The sequence below is a fragment of the Epinephelus lanceolatus genome, chromosome 22 (assembly GCF_041903045.1).
Source record: "Epinephelus lanceolatus isolate andai-2023 chromosome 22, ASM4190304v1, whole genome shotgun sequence".
In the NCBI taxonomy this organism is placed as follows: Eukaryota; Metazoa; Chordata; class Actinopteri; order Perciformes; family Serranidae; genus Epinephelus; species Epinephelus lanceolatus.
In genome coordinates, this window is record NC_135755.1 from 17,721,335 (window position 1) to 17,741,333 (window position 19,999).

Consider the following 19,999-nt stretch of genomic DNA (forward strand, 5'->3'; position numbering starts at 1 on the left):
TAGCTGGAAAAAGCTAGTTTTGACAACAGCACTGATCTGTTTGTAAAAGTTGAATTGGCTGTCAAAAACCACCCTGAGATTCTTTACAGAGGAACAAATGTTGGGGTTCAGGGGGACCAGGAAATCTACGGAGCTGCGTGGGGACAAGTGGCCTCCAAACAGGATAACCTCTGTCTTGGACTCATTAAGACTGAAGAAATTAGAGCTCAACCAAGATTTGACATCACTCAAACAATCCAGTAGAGGTTGCATTGCATCCTTGCTTGAAGACCCTAGTGGCAGGTAAATCTGGACGTCGTCAGCAAAACAATGGAATTAAATCTTGTGCTGAATTGCTTGTGTTTACACTGCTTATATCTCCTTTTTTGTTTTGGACTGTGGCAGTTTTATCACTTTCTTTTTATCCCATGGAGTTAATAAAGTTAAATTACGATCTTGATTGGAGTTTGTTGTTTTCTGCAAGACACTGAAAATAAATATTGTGCCAAAGGACAATGGTCCTTGAAAATAAGTCTAGCACTTTATCATTCTATCATTGACACTGTCTGATATGTTGTAATATATGAATAAATCACAAAGAAAGGGTTGATAAAGATGGGAGCACTTTATTTTTCATGATTTAATGGCTGAGTAATAAAGATGAGCTCTTTACTTTTAACAGTGATACCTGAACTTCTCTAAAGAAAAAGCTGAAATCAGCAATACCAGCAATGAATGAATAAATCACCAGTGTCAGCTACTACGTTACTGATAAACACAGTTCCTGGGTTAGATGGATTAACAGTGTCAAAAACAAGCCATAAAATGAGGCAAGGGTTCACTGATTTTTACCCCCGTTTCCTTGTTGGAGAATGTTGAGAGAAGGCCATTGACACTGTTATCCAGAACTGTGCCCTCAACGTTATCCTTTCTGTCACTGCCACATTCTACAATTCACTGTATTGTGTTTTCTTAAACAACCTGGCTATTCAAAGTGCTTTATTGAGACATAAAAGAAAGAGGGACTCGATATAAAGGAAATACAGAAGAATGTAAAGAAGCACACGTGAAAAGAGTAAAATTAAGTATCACTCTAATCATTCAAATCGTTCCCCTGGCCACGTTCTTAAGCAAGATATTTGAGCTGTCTTGATAACACAAAGCAGCAATTGGTTCTGAATATAGTCACAAAATAAAACAATATCCGAATCTGTTAGTCTGTGTCTGTTTCCCTGACATAACCATCTGAGTGGTTGGAGGTACATTGGAGGCTGGAAACCTACAAAGCACAACAGCAGAACTAAACATGAATACAATGAATTGTAAAAGGTAACTTTGAAGCTCCAGTTCTGAATGTCAACAGACTTGTTGTGACATTCTCCAACAAGGAAACAGGAGTAAACATCACTGAACCTTTGCTTCATTTTATGGCTTGTTTTTGTTATTGTTCATTCATAATACCCTGGAACTGCATTTACTATCAGTAATAAGTTAATATCATGATAGCTGACACCAGTAATACATCAATTTACTGTAGATATTGCTCACATCAGCTTTTTTCTGGAGCAGGTATCATTGTTGAAATTAAAATGATCTTCATTATTTGGCCATAAAAGCCTAAAAATTTGAGTGCTCCACTCCTTATCAACCCTTTCTGTGTGATTTATTTATGATACAACATATCAGACTTTGTTGGTGATAGAACAATAAAGTCCTGGACTTATTTTCATTGTTGTCCCTGGTGTTCTCAAAGTCCACCATCCATTTATCAAAATGAGCAAAACGCACACCTCAACACTACTGATCACAATGCTCTTCTTGATAGTTGGGGGACGTGTGTAGGCCTTTCAGACACAGCTCTTAATTAGTTTTGATCACAGAGAAGTTTTGATAACACTTTACTTTAAGGTATGTACATAAGGGTGACATGACACTGTCATAACTATGACATGACACGGTCATGAACACTATGTACATGTCATAAACGTTTATGACTGCTGTCTTGATTATGACAAGTTGACATTAATCAAAGTGACATTACCAGAAGTTGTCTTTGTCATGACAAGTTGACATTAAATTTGTTTGACAATGACAACTTAAGGATAAATGACTGAGCTGGGTTCAACGAATCCAAAACAAGAACGTCCAGGCTTAATTGGTTGCACAAAGACCAAGCCAGGATGAGCAGACACGGATTCATCAAGCCAGGTGAAACCAATCCTGGATCAGTGGGCGCACGCAGCTTCCTCAAATAGACCCCGCCATCGATCACAGATTCACCGATTCACCACAGCAACAGTGGCGTACTTTTCCCCGTCGGAGGCAGAAATCCTCACGGAGGCTTACAGAGAGGTAAAAGATCAAATCAAAAAGAAAGGCAACACCGCCACAGTTATAAAACAAGGAGAGAAAGCGTGGCAAAGTATTGCAGACCGCCTGAATGCGTAAGTAGTGCACAAATACACGCTCACTGCTCCGCTGAAACCATCACAATTACAATCCAAATAGCTAAGTAACATCTCCGAAAACGTAGTTGTACTCTGATTATGAATCAGTTGAAAATGTAAGTGAAATTGACTGCAGATGTGAGTGAAATTGTGTAAATGTAACTCCATCAAACTGTGTAACTCTTTGATAAATAGATGAGCTCACTGACTTAATTGAATTTCCCTTTGGGATAAATAAAGTTCCTCTTATCTTATCTTACCTTATCTTTGCTCCTCATGCTCCTCTGCTGTTTCAATGTTCAGGTGAACATGACTTTTTGCTATTGTAGATTAATGAACACTGTGCATTGCTTGTGATGTGCACTGATTGGTTTAATAGTCTTTATCTTATAATTTCAGATGGTCTGCGATGCTGACTATGTGATCAGCAATGTTGTGGCAAAGTGGCCCGGCTCGGTCCATGACTCCCGGGTCTTTCGGACCTCTGGAATCTATCAGCGCCTATCACAAGGTGAGCCACACAACCTCTGTTAATAACCACTTTTTACATCATGGCTGTGTCAAGAATGTCACTCTATTTATGAGGTTGTGATGATGAGATTTTGTACTGACAGGTGAATTCTCTGGTGTGTTGCTGGGGGCCTTTTCTCCTCACACCATACATAGACCCTCAGGAAGCACAGCAGGCCTATAATCATGCCCATGCCAGGACAAGGGCCAGGATCGAAATGACCTTTGGCCTCCTGAAGGCACGCTTTCACTGTCTTCACCACTTAAGGGTCAGCCCTTTGAGGGCATGTGACATCACTGTGGCCTGTGCTGTCCTCCACAATGTGGCCTGCCTGAGGAAGGAGAGGGCCCCCAGAGTGCCATCACACATGGACTGGGACAATCCTGCCATCTTCCCTGATGACGACAGTGGTCGGCTGGTCAGGGACCAATATGTGTTAAATTATTTTAGTTAACATGCATGCTTTAAATTTCAGTTAAATATGTCCTGCACTGGCAGAGGAGTTTTTTTTTTATTCAATTTAAATTGATTTGGCCTCTTATGATGTTTGTGCTGTATACTGTGTGTATACAAGCTTGCAGGGAGGCTACTGCATCCATTCATTTGTCTGTTCATTTGTTGTGTATGGTTTTGTCCTGCATTTATTTCAGTGTGTATAATATGCTTTGATTCCGTGCTTTCGATCTTGTAGAGTCACTGTGTGACTTCAGTTTTGAAAGGAGCTCATGGTTTACTTGCTTTGATTTATCCTTATTCAATAAAGGAACATCATGTTACTCTTTGATGTGTATTTATATTTATATGGGATGTGTATTTTATATAGTCTGTGGAAAACTGTAAATAATCTAATGATTGCAAAATCATCTAAAATCATCATTTATCTAAAATGATTGCAATTAATGATCATAAATGTTTAAATAATGACAGTGGGTCTGGTTGAATGTGATAACAATGTGCAGTGGGCAGTGGAATAACTATTGGTTTCCGTTTGTGGTGACTGCTGACTGAGATAAGGGATGAGATTAAATAGATCCTGGAACTTAGCCTGGTCTGGAGCAGGCTAGCTCCACAGAATAAATCTCCATGGTAACTTATGTCATAACATATCCCGCTGTCCACTATCCCGCTTTTGTGCAACCGGATCACGGATAAGTTGAGCCAGGATAACCAAGATATCCCGACTTAATCCCTTATCCTAGTTTTGTGCAATAGGCCCCAGGATGACATTACCAGAAGATGTCTTTGTCATTACAACTTGACATTAACAAGAAATGCACCTCTCATAATAAGGACATCCCAAACAAATTTAATGTCAACTTGTCATGACAAAGACAACTTCTGGTAATGTCACTTTGATTAATGTCAAGTTGTCATAATCAAGACAACCCAAACAATGTCAACTTGTCATTACAAAAACCGAATGACACTTAATGACAGCAGTCATAAACATTTATGACATGTACATAATGTTCATGACAGTGTCATGTCACCCTTATGTGGATACCTTCAAATAAAGTGTTAGTGAAGTTTCTATCTCAGTGTCAGTTCACAGCGTTTTGCTCAAATCTGGGCCAACCACTATTCAGTCTAGATATGCTTCTACTGAAGTTCATCTTCCTCCGGCACAATATTTATTTTCAGTGTCTGGCAGAAAACAACAGACTTCACCCAAGGTCAAGATCAGAATTCAACTTTATTATCTCCATGGTAGCAATCAGCTATGTCATAAAAACATAAAACAACAAAAACATGGTGATCAAACTGACACAGTCCACACCAACAGAGACATAAGCAGACTAAACACCAGCAGTCTGTAAACACCTCCGACCAAACAATAATTTGGGGGCAGTAGTATCGTCTTTTCTTTCATGTTTTTCAACCAAACTGAGATATACACATATACAGAGATATACATAGATACAGAGATATACATTGATTCTCACATTTGAGTGACCAATAATCCACTGAAGGTTGTGTGGCTGGTTCCCCAAACATGTGAGTTTGCAGCCAAGACCACATACACATGGTCTCCTGGCTGCAGCTGCAGGAACGCTGCGTTTCCTCCATTATCAGCTGTGTCAGCTTCTGTTTGGTGATCACTGGTCATAATCATGAGTTGATTGTTCTTGTAGAGCAGCAACCCTGCCCGTTCATGTCCTCCAGCATGAAAAAAGATGGTGAAGTAATAAACACCTGCAACAGGGGCAACAAAGATACCTGTGGAGACAACAGGGTGGTGGTCACATCATGAATCATTAGTAGTCATCAGCACTTTATTTTATTGCCTTCCAACCAAATAACCCAAAATTGAGTCTGTAATTTTTGTCCTCCTCAAATTGATTGTTTCAGTGTGTTCTTAAACATGTAGATCACATGACAGGAAGGCAGTATGTCTATTTTTTGTGATGTTTCAGCATAGCAGGTGGTACTTGATGCAGGTGACTGAGTATTACCTGTGTGTGGACTGTAGGCATCACCGATGTTTGTTATCACTGTTCTGTAGATTAAAGTTTTGTCTGTGTTGAACGGTCCAATTGCTTGACCTCCTCCTGTTGCTGCACTGAATATCACCTTGGTTCTTTCTGTGTAAAACAAAACATGCTGATCACGTTATTTTGTAAAGTATTTCCAGAGTCTCATGAAGAGACTTTTAGCGACCGTGTGAATGAAACTTGTCTGTGAGGAAACACGTTCTCTCCTGCTACTTCCATCTTTTGTTGTTTAGTTGGTAGGACTTGCTTTCTTCCTACTCAAGTTATTGTGTGTCATCCATCATTAAACACAGTTTCACTTTACCTTTGTTTCTCAGTTCTAGAAGCTGGTTTTCACTGTTCTTCAGCCTGCTTTCACTGTCCTTCAGCCTGGTTTCACTGTCCTTCAGCCTGGTTTCACTGTCCTTCAGCCTGGTTTCACTGTCCTTCAGCCTGGTTTCACTGTTTCTCAGCCTGGTTTCGCTGTCCTCCAGCCTGGTTTCCACAGCTGCAATCTTTTCTTTCATGGCACCGAATGCCATCAGGAGATCACACATGTCAGGCTGACATGTTCGTGTTTCATCAGGTTTTTCTGTGATGGCGTTACCATCATCCTGGGCCAAAATCAAGCTGCTGGACAGCAAAACAAACAATGAAATGGCGAAATCCATCTTCCAAGTTGATTCAAGATCGTTCAGTCAGCTAAACTCTGACTGATGTGATCCCTCTGGCTGCTTTTATGGTGTTCAAAGATGACCTGTTAATTTTTAACCTCCCATTTGATACATGGCTTTATCATGTTGTTTTTAAGATCAGTGGACGAGCAATGAGGAAATAAGATTAATTAATAAACTAATTTCATCAACAGTGAGGGTGGGGATCAGTGATTAAACACTTATTTGTGGCATTCCCTCTATCAAATGAAGCCACTAATGAGCTGTGCACACAGTAACATCAGTCTGATGTGAATGAAAGGAGACATAATCCAGTTTAAATGTTTACGAAAAAGTTTAAATTACACTGAGTCACACGCTCAACTATACTGCATGTCAATCAATGAATTAAAGGGAGAATCATTATCAACATACAATATACATGCACATTTGTCTTTGTACATTTTCACACATTACCTATGTTTTGTACAGTGTATGGAAATGAATGTTGCATGGTATTTAAATTACCTTCTGTTAACACTGTGTGACTCTACAACACCTTTAAACAACCTGACTATTCAAAGTGCTTTATTAAGACAGAAAAGAAAGAGGGACTCGATATAAAGGAAATATAGAAGAATGTAAAGAAGCACACATGAAAAGAGTAAAATTAAGTATCACTCTAATCATTCAAATCCATCCCCTGGCCACTTTCTTAAGCAAGATATTTGAGCTGTCTTGATAACACAAAGAAACGATCAATTCTGAATATTTTCACAAAATAAAACAAGATCCGAATCTGTTTGTCTGTGTCTGTTTTCCTGACGTGCCAATGTCAACAGACTTGTTTTGACATTCTCCAACAAGGAAACAGGAGTAAAAATCAGTGAACCTTTGCCTCATTTTATGGCTTGTTTTTTGTTATTGTTCGTTCATAATACCCTGCAACTGCATTTACTATCAGTAATAAGTTAATATCATGATAGCTGACACCAGTAATACATCAATTTACTGTAGATATTGCTCACATCAATATCAATTCTTTTGAAAAGTGCAGCTATCAGTGTTGAAATTATGTTTATCTTTGTTATTCAACCATAAAAGCATAAGAATAAAGACCTTCCGTCCTTATCAACCCTTTCTTTGTGATATATCCAGTGTGGATGGTGTTCCTCCGAAATAAGTAGGCCTGTTGTATTACACCAGATGTCTTCAACATATTTGACGCCAAAGACCTCTTAGCTGCAAAACAGATGGAGCAGGGACTTCCCTACTGAATATATATTGCATTAATTCGAGTTTTATATAAAACTGGGACTGTAATAATGTGTAGGGTGGCCGAAAGTGCCATGAATAAGCACTTATGGCCATGATGTTTCACAAGCATTTCACCCTCAACTAACTGGTTTGCCTTGTTAAATTAGGGACGAATGCAGCTTAGCATTAACTAAGCAGCCATTTAGCAGATGATTCAGGTGTACTGTAAATTAAATGTTTTTTTGTTTTGTTTGTTTTTTTGATTAAGCCATAAATTACAAAAAAAATAAATAAGAAATTAGGCAGTCCCCCTGCAGTAACTTTGACAACCCTTTAAGGGTTCCACACCCGCTGTTGAAGACCTAGGTATTACACATTAAGCAAGATTTATACTTGTTTGTCAGCTCTATGCAGTACGCCATGGCCTACGCACATGGCCTAAACCATTGTGAGCATTCACACTTCACACTTCACAGTTCGATGGTGTGTTTGTGTCACTCTGCAGTTACACCTCCAAAACAATAGTCTGTGCTGTAAAGTTCAGCTGTTTCAGAAAGCACCCAAAACACACATTAAACACACATGACTTAATAGAGACAATATCAAACAAAAACTTGCTTAACTATAACTCGCAGCATTCACAAACAAAGTACTTGTCTTTATCTGAACACATTTTCCCCACAAATACAACATGCTAATGTTTTTAGCACAAGCCTTCGGCATTTTACATTATATAAATTAGCCTAGCAGCTAGTGGACTTTTCCTCTACTCATATGAAGCGAGAGACAACAGCAACATTTAACAAAGGTAACGTTACAAAATTCGGCTCCATTACAACTCACAAGGTTCACTGACAAAACAACTGTCTTATACTAAACACATTTTCCAAACAAATATAACATGCTAACGTTATAAGCTCAAGCCTTTTATCCCTTCAGCTATTGGGTTACTAAACTTAGATGGTAATTAGTTTATCAAATGTCCTGACAGCATAGAAGGGATTAAGGACTTTCTTTCTTATATTTATATTTATATTTATATTCATACTTGTGTCTTTTTACTGACATTTAACTTGTATGCCCAATCAACGACTTGGTTGTCTGTTTCACTGGACTGTGCTTGGCATGGATTAGTGTGGTGATGTTGTTGTTGTTGTTGTTGTTGTTGTTGTTGTTGTTGTTGTTGTTGTTGTTGTTGTTGTTGTTTGTACATTGTGGGATGGGGAAGCAACAAATGAATTGCCCCTTGTGGGATCAATAAAGTTGTTTCTATTCTATTCTTTGAATTAGCCTAGCGGCTCATGGACATTTCCTGTACTCATATGAATCCAGGATAAATTAAAGTAAATAAAAGCTTTGTTTCCACTGAGGGAAATGGTTTAGCTCCCAAAGATAGACACGAGGTCTGCGTCACTATGATGCATAGTTACATTTCTGGGGAGGTGCACGTCAGGCACGGCAGCCCAATTCAGTGCAGAAGTATAAATCCTGCTTTACTCGTCACTTTTACAAAAAGTTATTTTACTTAATTACTATGGTAGAAAGTAATTTGTTACACTACTTGTTACTTTTGCAGGATTCCCCAACACTGACTGCAGAGAGATGCATCATCAATATACTGCAAGTTAACAGTAATATAACATTAAATCTTACACTTCAAATGCCAACATGTCAGCACAAAGCAAGTTTTAGGAGAATCAAGACAGCACTGCAGTAGGCTATAACTGCCTCAGAATGAAACTACATCAATATGTAAAACAATATAAAAAGGCTGGCCTTCCTAACACTGCATAGTACAGATATTAATTGCATCAAAATAATAAGTCAGTAGGTCCACATAACATGACATAAGCCTGGCATTCCTAACACCATTAGTTGTCATGACCCATGAAGTTACAATATTTATTTTCAGTGTCAGGCAGAAAACAAGAAATAGTGATGGCCACATGAAGCCTCATGAGCCACTGTCTTTATTTTCTGACCCCACCAGATAAAGGTCTTGGTTTAAAGATAAAGGCTGAAGGACTGGCAATGAAGTGTGCTTTTAAACCTTTGTTGAACAGACAGCGCCATCTGGTGGCTTCAGAAAATAAAAACAATGGTTCATAAGGCCTCATTTGGCCATCACCAAAACAAACTCCAATCAAGGTCAAGATCGTAATTCAACTTTATTATCTCCATGGTAACAATCAATTATATCATAAAAACATAAAACAACGAAAACATGGTGATAAAACTGACACAGTCCACACAAACAGAGACATAAGCAGACTAAACACCAGCAGTCTGTAAACACCTACAACCAAACAATATGTTGGAGGCAGTAGTATTGTCTTTTTTTTTTTTTTTTTTTACTTTCCAAACAGGCAATTTTGCAGTTGCAATTGTACAGAACTGAATAAAGCAACAAATAAAGAATACTTATGGAATTCTCAGACTTTTATTCTATGATCAACGGCCCTCTGTTTCATCAGATTTTAAAATACAACAATAATAGATGTATTTATGTTGTGATCTCAGATTTTAAAATCCATATTCAAACAGGAATGAACAGATATATACAACATTTCTCACATCTGAGTGACCAAAGAGCCACTAAAAGTTGTATGGACGTCGGACCCATAAACATGTGTATTTGCGCGCATGAGCACGTACACCTGGTCTCCTGGCTGCAGCTGCAGGAACGCTGCGTTTCCACCATTATCAGCTGTGTCGTAGCCACACTGGTGATCGTCTGTCATGACCATCACTTGATTGTTCTTGTACAGTAACAGCATTCCCGGACGGTGTCCATTAGCATGATAGAAGATGGTAAAATAATAAACACCTGCAACAGGTGCAGTGAAGATACCTGTGGAAACAACAGTGGAATCAACACTTGTTCTTTGAATTTATGGATTCAATGACTTCTTAAGAGCTGTACACTTGCCGCGTTTTTGCGCCCTCAAATTCATTGTTTTCAATGTACATGCTTGACAGGTGTGCTCAAATGGCAGAGCAATGCTGTCATGAGCGATGAGGAAAAAATAATAATATATTTTCTAAAAAAAACAAAACAATTTTATCAGTGGTTAGGGTGGGTTCAAAGATTGAACTTTTTTATTCGTACAGTATAACACCTTTAAACAATCTGGCAATTCAAAGTTCTTTATTAAAGACAAAAAAAAGGAAGGACAAGATATGACAGAAACACAAGGCGATGTAAAGAAACATATGAAAAGAGTAAAATAAAGTATCACCAAATTCATACAAATCATTTTCCTGACCAGTGCTGAAAGTAAAAAGCTCATCTTTATTATTCAGCCATAAAAGCATAGCAATTAAAGTGCTCCTGTCCTCATCAACCTGAGTGTTTGCATTAATCTTTGTGTCTCTTTTTCTCTGTAGAAACATACAACCAGACAATATACAGGGACCAGCTATATCTTCTTTTAATTCATTTTTCCAAATAAATTCATTATTTAGAATAAATTCAGCATAAAGAACTAAATGAGGCAAAAAAAAACCCAAAACACTTTTAGACTCTTTATTTTATGATTGAGCAACAGCCTCCTGTGTCATCAGATCTCGGATGTATTTTTTTAGTGATCTCAGATCTTTACATCGATCTTCAAGCAGGAATGAACAGCGATACAGAGATATACATAGATACAGAGATATACATCAGTTTTCACATTTGAGTGACCAAGAATCCACTGAAGGTTGTGTGGTAGTTGGTTCCCCAAACATGTGAGTTTGCAGCCAAGACCACATACACCTGGTCTCCTGGCTGCAGCTGCAGGAATGCTGCGTTTCCTCCATTATCAGCTCTGTCAGCTTCTGTTTGGTGATCATGGGTCATAATCATGAGTTGGCTGTTCTTGTAGAGCCTCAACTTTGCCTGTTCATGTCCTCCAGCATGGTAAAAGATGGTAAAGTAATAGACACCTGCAACAGGGGCAACAAAGATACCTGTGGAGACAACAGGGTGGTGGTCACACTTTTTAAAATTTTACAAATGAGAAGTCACATCATGAATCATCAGTAGTCGTCAGCACTTTATTTTATTGCCTTTCAACAATATAACCCAAAGATGAGTCTGTAATTTTTGTCCTCCTCAAATTGATTGTTTCAGTGTGTTCTTAAACATCTAGATCACATGACAGGAAGGCAGTATGTCTATTTTTCTTGATGTTTCAGCATAGCAGGTGGTACTTGATGCAGGTGACTGAGTATTACCTGTGTGTGGACTGTAGGCATAACCGATGTTTGTTATCACTCTTCTGTAGATTAAAGTTTTGTCTGTGTTGAACGGTCCAATGTCTTGACCTCCTTCTCCTGTTGCTGCACTGAATATCACCTTGGTTCTTTCTGTGTAAAACAAAACATGCTGATCACATTATTTTGTAAAGTATTTCCAGAATCTCATGAAGAGACTTTTAGCGACCATGTGAATGAAACTTGTCTGTGAGGAGACATGTTCTCTCCTGCTACTTCCATCTTTTGCTGTTTAGTTGGTAGGACTTATTTTGTTCCTACTCAAGTTATTGTGTGCCATCCATCATTAAACACAGTTTCACTTTACCTTTGTTCCTCACTTCTAGAAGCTGGTTTTCACTGTTCCTCAGCCTGCTTTCACTGTCCTTCAGCCTGGTTCCACTGCTATTCAGCCTGCTTTCACTGTCCTTCAGCCTGGTTTCACTGTTCTTCAGCCTGGTTTCACTGTTCTTCAGCCTGGTTTCGCTGTCCTTCAGCCTGGTTTCACTGTTCTTCAGCCTGGTTTCACTGTTCTTCAGCCTGGTTTCGCTGTCCTTCAGCCTGGTTTCACTGCTATTCAGCCTGCTTTCACTGTCCTTCAGCCTGGTTTCGCTGTCCTTCAGCCTGGTTTCGCTGTTTCTCAGCCTGGTTTCGCTGTCCTCCAGCCTGGTTTCCATAACTGCAATCTTTTCTTTCATGGCACCGAATGCCATCAGGAGATCACACATGTCAGGTTGACATGTTCGTGTTTCATCAGGTTTTTCTGTGATGGCGTTACCATCATCCTGGGCCAAAATCAAGCTGCTGGACAGTAAAACAAACAATAAAACGGCACAATTCATCTTCCAAGTTGATTCAAGATCGTTCAGTCAGCTAAACTCTGACTGATGTGATCCCTCTGGCTGCTTTTATGGTCTTCAAAGATGACCTGTTAATTTTTAACCTCCCATTTGATACATGGCTTTATCATGTTACTTTTAAGATCAGTGGACAAGCAATGAGATAATAACACTGATTAACAAACTAATTTCATGAACAGTGAGGGTGGGGATCAGTGATTGAACACTTATTTGTGGCATTCCCTCTATCAAATGAAGCCACTAATGAGCTGTACGCACAGTAACATCAGTCTGATGTGAATGAAAGGAGACATAATCCAGTTTAAATGTTTAGGAAAAAGTTTAAATTACACTGAGTCACACGCTCAATTATACTGCATGTCAATCAGTGAATTAAAGGGAGAATCATTATCAACATACAATATACATGCACATTTGTCTTTGTACATTTTCACACATTACCTATGTTTTATACAGTGTATGGAAATGAATTTTGCATGGTATTTAAATTACCTTCTGTTAACACTGTGTGACTCTACAACACCTTTAAACAACCTGGCTATTCAAAGTGCTTTATTAAGACAGAAAAGAAAGAGGGACTCGATATAAAGGAAATATAGAAGAATGTAAAGAAGCACACATGAAAAGAGTTAAAAATTAAGTATCACTCTAATCATTCAAATCGATCCCCTGGCCACTTTCTTAAGCAAGATATTTGAGCTGTCTTGATAACACAAAGCAATGATCGGTTCTGAATATTTTCACAAAATAAAACAAGATCCGACTCTGTTAGTCTGTGTCTGTTTTCCTGATGTGCCAATGTCAACAGACTTGTTTTGACATTCTCCAACAAGGAAACAGGAGTAAAAATCAGTGAACCTTTGCCTCATTTTATGGCTTGTTTATTGTTATTGTTCGTTCATAATACCCTGGAACTGCATTTACTATCAGTAATAAGTTAATATCATGATAGCTGACACCAGTAATACATCAATTTACTGTAGATATTGCTCACATCAGCTTTTTCTTTTGAAAAGTGCAGCTATCAGTGTTGAAATTATGTTTATCTTTATTATTCAACCATAAAAGTATAAGAATAAAGACCTTCCGTCCTTATCAACCCTTTCTTTGTGATATATCCAGTGTGGATGGTGTTCCTCTGAAATAAGTAGGCCTGTTGTATTACACCAGATGTCTTCAACATATTTGACACCAAAGACCTCTTAGCTGCAAAACAGATGGAGCAGGGACTTCCCTACTGAATATATATTGTATAAGTTTGAGTTTTATATAAAACTGGGACTGTAATAATGTGTAGGGTGGCCGAAAGTGCCATGAATAAGCACTTATGGCCATTATGTTTCACTAACATTTCACCCTCAACTAACTGGTTTGCCTTGTTAAATTATGGACGGGTGCAGCTTAGCATTAACTAAGCAGCCATTTAGCAGATGATTCAGGTGTACTGTAAATTTTTTTTGTTTTGTTTTGTTTTGTTTTGTTTTTTGATTAAGCCATAAATTACAATATAATATAATTTTAACAATTATAATTATAATTATAATAACAATATAATTTGATTAAGCACCCCTAAATTGAATCCCAGCACCCCTAAAAAAAAGAGTCCTTAATCCCTTCTATGCTGTCAGGACATCTGATAAACTAATTACCATCTAAGTTTAGTAACTCAATAGCTGAAGGGATAAAAGGCTTGTGCTAATAACATTAGCATGTTATATTTGTTTGGAAAATGTGTTTAGTGTAAGACAGTTGTTTTGTCAGTGAACCTTGTGAGCTGCATAGGCGTTTATAGCCCATTTTTGGGGGTGCTGAAGCGCCCCTACATTGAATCCCAGCACCCCTAAAATTTGAGAGATTTTTTGTATTTTTAATTTTTTTTTGCTGTATGTCCCTTTTTAACAAGCTAGAAAAGTGTCAAAACCATACAGTACTTGGTTGCAACGTAATATATTAACAACAAAAATACAGATTTCTTAACTTCTACCACTCAGTACCAACACATTATTATCATTACCGGTCCTCATTTTTGCTGCATTTAATCGTAGGTCATTGTTTATGTTGTCAGGTAGGAGTTAGCTGACGTTTTTTCTAGCTAGGAAACGTTACAGGTGGTCAGTACCACTGTCTTCTGTTTGAATTGGAATGAGAGAAGCTAGCTGTTGTCATGTGCATGTGTTAATATTAAAGCCAAGGTGCTACTGACCAGCTAACTGACTGGATGCCCATTAACATTATAACTCCTATTGTGTGTATTTATCATTATTATTTTGTAATAATAATAATAAATACAAATTAGGCCTTTAAGGGTTGCACACCCGCTGTTGAAACTACATCAATAAGTAAAACAATATAAAAAGGCTGGCCTTCCTAACACTGCATAGTACAGATATTAATTGCATCAAAATAATAAGTCAATAGGTCCACATGACTTGCTTTCAAACCTTTGTTGAACAGACAGCGCCATCTGGTGGCTTCAGAAAATGAAGACAGTGGTTCATGAGGCCTCATTTGGCCATTACTAACAACAAACTCCAATCAAGGTCAAGATCGTAATTCAACTTTATTATCTCCATGGTAACAATCAATTATATCATTAAAAACATAAAACAACGAAAACATGGTGATAAAACTGACACAGTCCACACAAACAGAGACATAAGCAGACTAAACACCAGCAGTCTGAACACCTACAACCAAACAATATGTTGGAGGCAGTAGTACTGTCTTTTTTTTTACTTTCCAAACAGGCAATTTTGCAGTTGCAATTGTACAGAACTGAATGAAGCAACAAATAAAGAAGACTTATGGAATTCTCAGACTTTTATTCTATGATCAACGGTCCTCTGTTTCATCAGATTTTAAAATACAACAATAATAGATGTATTTATGTTGTGATCTCAGATTTTAAAACCCATATGGGAACGAACAGATATATACAACAATTCTCACATCTGAGTGACCAAAGAGCCACTAAAAGTTGTATGGACGTCGGACCCATAAACATGTGTATTTGCGCGCATGAGCACGTACACCTGGTCTCCTGGCTGCAGCTGCAGGAACGCTGCGTTTCCACCATTATCAGCTGTGTCGTAGCCACACTGGTGATCGTCTGTCATGACCATCACTTGATTGTTCTTGTACAGTAACAGCATTCCCGGACGGTGTCCATTAGCATGATAGAAGATGGTAAAATAATAAACACCTGCAACAGGTGCAGTGAAGATACCTGTGGAAACAACAGTGGAATCAACACTTGTTCTTGTTCTGAATTTATGGATTCAATGACTTCTTCCCTTCTTCCATAAATATCAGTCTGTGGTCAATATGGAAAAGTTGGTCATTTTAGTGCAGAGCTGCCAGAGCTTTACATCTGTCCCACGGACGATAGGCCTACACACTTATAAACAGCACCTGGAAGAAGATCAGCTCTGCACTCAGGATTTCAGGTAAATTGGCTATGATACAGTGCTGGTTAAGGTTGCTTAGCGACCTCAGACACAGCCTGCCACTGCGCTCTTGAAAGCTGGCACAAAAAAGGCACAAAAGTAGTGCCCAGTGCCTGAGCATTTTCCAGGTGGTTCACATAGCAGCATGTGACTGGCCCCTTAGGGTGCTTTCACACATGCCTGGTTTGGTTTGGCTCAATTGAACTCAAGTTCATTTGCCTTGCCTAAGTGCGGTTTGTTTGGGCAGGTGTGAACACAGCAATCGCACCAAAACAACCAGACCGAGACCTTCTTGAAGAGGTGGTCTCAATCTGGTTAAAAAGGACGGCTGTGGCTCAGAGGTAGAGCAGGTCGTCCACCAATCAAAAGATCAGCAGTTCCATCCCCGGCTCCAGTCTGCATGTTGAAGTATCCTTGAGCAAGATACTGAACCCTAAAAAGCATTGGTGTGTGAGTGTGTTAAAAACTGAGTAGTAGGTTGTATGGTAGCCTCGGCCACCAGTACATGAATGGGTGAATATGACTCATGCTGTAAAAAGCGCTTTGAGTGGTCGGATGACTAGAGAGGCACTATGCAAGTACAGGTCCATTTACCATTACAAACAAACTCTGGTGTGGTTCATTTGAGGTGAGAACATGTTCCGACCTGGATCTGAACCAACTGCAGTCACATGACACATTGTTTGGGTTAAACATGAGCATGTTACAGTCCTGGAGGATTATTAATGTGCACCTCCTCCTGTACTGCCTTAATATGCACATTTCAGCACATCCAATGCATCAAAACATTGTTTTCTAGTTGGAGCCGCACCTCGTTTTCAAACTGTATGGTTTGACTAAAATGAACAATGACAGCAATATAGTCCACGATGAGCAGCGCTAAAACCAACCTGCGTAGTTGTCCCTCCATTGTGACATTAGAAAGTGCCACATTTATCTTGCAAGTGTACTCTTCTTCAACGTTTTGTTTACTTCCTGGATTTTTCCCCACACGGAAATTCGGACCAATCAAGAGCAGCTTTCTCACACAAGGCATTTGATCTGGTCCGCTTGTAAATGCTGCTGTGAGAACACGAACCAACTCTTGGCAATTATGCAGCTTTGTAAAAAAAAAAATTGGCCCTGATTCAGACCAAAGCAAGACAACTCTAGGTCTGACAGCACCCTTCGACATCTGGATTTGTATACAGGGAGAGTGCAGGTGACTGAGTATTACCTGTGTATGGACTGTAGGCATTACCAATGTTTGTTATCACTGTTCTGTAGATTAAAGTTGTGTCTGTGTTGAAGGGTCCAATGATTCTGTCTCCTCCTCCTGTTGCTGCACTGAATATCACCTTGGTTCTTTCTGTGTAAAAACAAAGTATCCTGATCACACAAGTATTTCCAGAGTCCCTCAGTGAGAAATGACACATCAGTTGTTTTCATGTAATTCTGACCAGCACCCATGTGAATTATGACTTTTCTGTAAAGACACACATTCTATCACATGACTTCCATCTTTTGTTGTTTAGTTTGAATGAATGAATGAATGAATGAATGAATGAATTCTTAAATAAAATCTTTAAATAAAATCTTTCACTTTACCTTTGTTTTTCAGTTCCCGAATTTGGTTTTCGCTGTCCTTCAACCTGGTTTCGCTGTCTTTCAGCCTGGTTTCGCTGTCCCTCAGCCTAGCTTCTACAGCTCTGAGTTTTTCTGTCATAGCACCAAACTCTATCAAGAGATCACACATGTCAGGATGACATGATGCTGCTTTACCAGGTTTTTCTATTTCAGTAGTTTTAACATCATCCTGGGCCAATGTCAAGCCACAAAACAACAAAACAAACCACAAAATGGTGGAATTCATCGTCCAAGTTGATTCAGCAGCTTTCATTCACTTACACTCTGAGTAATGCTTTCCCTTGGGCTGCTTTTATGTTGTTTTATGATGACCTGTTAATTTTTAACCTCCCATTTGACACGTGGCTTTATTATCTTGTTGTCAAGCTCAGTGCTGCGCAGGGTGTGGAGCTGAGATGTATGCAGATGATAATGTAAATTATGCAGCTTGTAAACTCGGTTCAACAAAGATAAATGTAACTAATAGGTTGATGATCTACATCAATTTCTTAATGTTAAGAAGATTTTTTTGCCTTAATTCTCTTCCACATACCCCTTTTCCACCAAAATTAGCACGTGTACGCTATGTCTGGCCTGCTCGAAGCTAACACAAAATTCCTTCTTCATAGCAGCCTTTCTGAGGAGTAGACAAGTTTAGCGCCAGCAGCTACAACACAAAGGCTGGCAGCTAACTTAGGCGGGATTTATACTTCTGCATTGAATGACGCAGTAGCTACGTCATAGGCTCTGCGTCAACATAGAGCCTTAGCTGTAGCCCGACATGCTCCTCTTACAGAAATGTAACTACACTTTGCGGCGACGCAGACCTCCTCTCTATTTTTGTAAGCTGAAATCATTTCCCTCAGTGGAAACAGAGCTTTATTTATTTAATTTCACAGATAAGAAACAATAAATTGTGAAGACAATAAAGCCTCCACAAAAATAGCATTTTAAGTCTTGTGTGTGATTTATCCTGGCTTCATATGAGCAGAGGAAATCTCCGCTGTTCACTAGGCTAATTTATACAATGTAAAATGCCATAGGCTTGTCCTAATAACGTTAGCATGTTGTATTTGTTTGGAAAACATGTTTAGTATAAGACAGTAGTTTTGTCAGTGAACCTTGTGAGCTGCAATGGAGCCAAATTTTGTAACGTTACCTTTGTTAAATGTTGCTGTTGTCCCTGGCTTCATATGAGTAGAAGAAAAGTCTGCTAGCTGCTAGGCTAATTTATACAATGTAAAATGCCATAGGCTTGTGCTAAAAACATTAGCATGTTGTATTTGTGGGGAAAATGTGTTCAGATAAAGACAAGTGTTTGTCTCTGAATGCTGTGAGTTATAGTGAAGCTGATTTGTGTACTTGTATTTGAAATTGTCCCTATTAAGTCATGTTTAATGTGTGTTTAATGTGTGTTTTGAAGCCAACGTGGAAGTGATTTAAAAAGAATAATGCAGTCCATTGAATAAAGTTGAATAATGCCAGGAAAGCGTGACTTTGATTCGCAGGTATGAAATGATAGAAAATGAATCAAGAAACTGTCACAGCTTGAGTGTCTTAAGTTGTGTTTTTATTTAATTTATTCATGTTGTTTCATATTTTACTTTGAAACTAACATCTCCTCATTTCAGATCACTTCACTTCCTGCCCCTGTGTGTTTTCCCTCCCTTTCTCGTTTGAATTCAAATGAATCCAAATTATAAAGCACTACTATATTTTCACTTACTGGTTCAAAAAGGAGCCTTTTAACTCAACATTTCCTCTGTATGTGCTACTTATTTTACATTGGGACATAAATAGTGCAGAGATGACCCAAATAATCATTGCAAGCAGCTGCATTTATTAAACAATTGCACAAAATACACACATTTAATTTACATTAATACACTTCTCATTCTAACTAATCAATAATTGCTTGTTTGATTTCTGCACGTGGCTACTTATCAGGTCAGCAAGTTTGGCGTTACAAAGGTTGCTGTTTTATTGTGCAGTGACTCAAATGCAGATTTCATTGCATTTTTGTCTGGATTGTCGAGATTTTAACAATCATTGTATTAATTCGTTATGTCTATATGGGCTTTGTTTACACATTAAAATTTATTTAAATGTCCTCAAGCTTTGGTTAAATTTCAACAGACAATGAGATGAGTGTAGTGATATCAGATTAAAGTCAATTTTCACCATCACAATTATAAAATAAAGCAGTAAACTTAACAGCGAGGACTCATTGTCATTCATTTCTTTGAATTTACAACAGGAGAAACATAATTCTTGCTGAAGTCACTTTGAAGTCTAGTGGTAATAAATCCATCAGATTACTGGCAGGCACATAAACAGAAGACAGGCTACAGATATGATCCATGTCATGCAGGATAAGCAAGCATAAAAAAGGTTGTGTGCTATCAGCCTGGCGTCCTGTCCAGGTATACCACCACTCTCCCTCAATGTCAGCTGGGATCAGCTCCAGTAACCTTGTGACACTCCAAAGGATGAGAGAGTATCAATAATAGAGGACTTTAAATCACCTTTGTGTA

At 38.5% G+C, this 19,999-nt stretch overlaps 3 protein-coding genes across 5 annotated transcripts; all 3 read right to left on the reverse strand.

The window, feature by feature from the left end:
• Nucleotides 1-4,611: 4,611 nt before the first annotated feature.
• LOC144459809 (complement C1q subcomponent subunit B-like) lies at nucleotides 4,612-6,134 on the reverse strand. The gene is made up of 3 exons (XM_078164492.1): nucleotides 5,734-6,134; nucleotides 5,391-5,519; nucleotides 4,612-5,154 (listed from the first exon to the last, which is right to left on the reverse strand). Exons 1-3 carry the CDS (start codon nucleotides 6,077-6,079, stop codon nucleotides 4,877-4,879), a joined length of 753 nt encoding a protein of 250 aa, XP_078020618.1. The 5' UTR covers nucleotides 6,080-6,134; the 3' UTR covers nucleotides 4,612-4,876.
• A 3,333-nt stretch (nucleotides 6,135-9,467) lies between these two features.
• LOC117272683 (uncharacterized) lies at nucleotides 9,468-12,448 on the reverse strand. 2 transcript variants are annotated; one of them, XM_078164412.1, is made up of 4 exons: nucleotides 12,221-12,448; nucleotides 11,883-12,094; nucleotides 11,537-11,668; nucleotides 9,468-11,269 (listed from the first exon to the last, which is right to left on the reverse strand). In XM_078164412.1, the coding sequence occupies exons 1-4, from the start codon at nucleotides 12,394-12,396 to the stop codon at nucleotides 10,989-10,991; spliced, it is 801 nt and encodes a 266-aa protein (XP_078020538.1). In that variant the 5' UTR covers nucleotides 12,397-12,448; the 3' UTR covers nucleotides 9,468-10,988. The 2 variants fall into 2 exon arrangements, with proteins under 2 accessions (XP_078020538.1, XP_033507596.1); XM_033651705.2 differs by having other exon boundaries at nucleotides 11,883-12,448.
• A 2,507-nt stretch (nucleotides 12,449-14,955) lies between these two features.
• Nucleotides 14,956-17,771, reverse strand: LOC117272685 (complement C1q-like protein 3). Of its 2 annotated transcripts, XM_033651708.2 has the most exons (4): nucleotides 17,693-17,753; nucleotides 17,448-17,576; nucleotides 17,077-17,208; nucleotides 14,956-15,640 (listed from the first exon to the last, which is right to left on the reverse strand). In XM_033651708.2, exons 2-4 carry the CDS (start codon nucleotides 17,563-17,565, stop codon nucleotides 15,360-15,362), a joined length of 531 nt encoding a protein of 176 aa, XP_033507599.1. In that variant the 5' UTR covers nucleotides 17,566-17,576; nucleotides 17,693-17,753; the 3' UTR covers nucleotides 14,956-15,359. The 2 variants fall into 2 exon arrangements, with proteins under 2 accessions (XP_033507599.1, XP_033507598.1); XM_033651707.2 differs by having other exon boundaries at nucleotides 17,448-17,771.
• Between the last annotated feature and the right edge of the window lie 2,228 nt (nucleotides 17,772-19,999).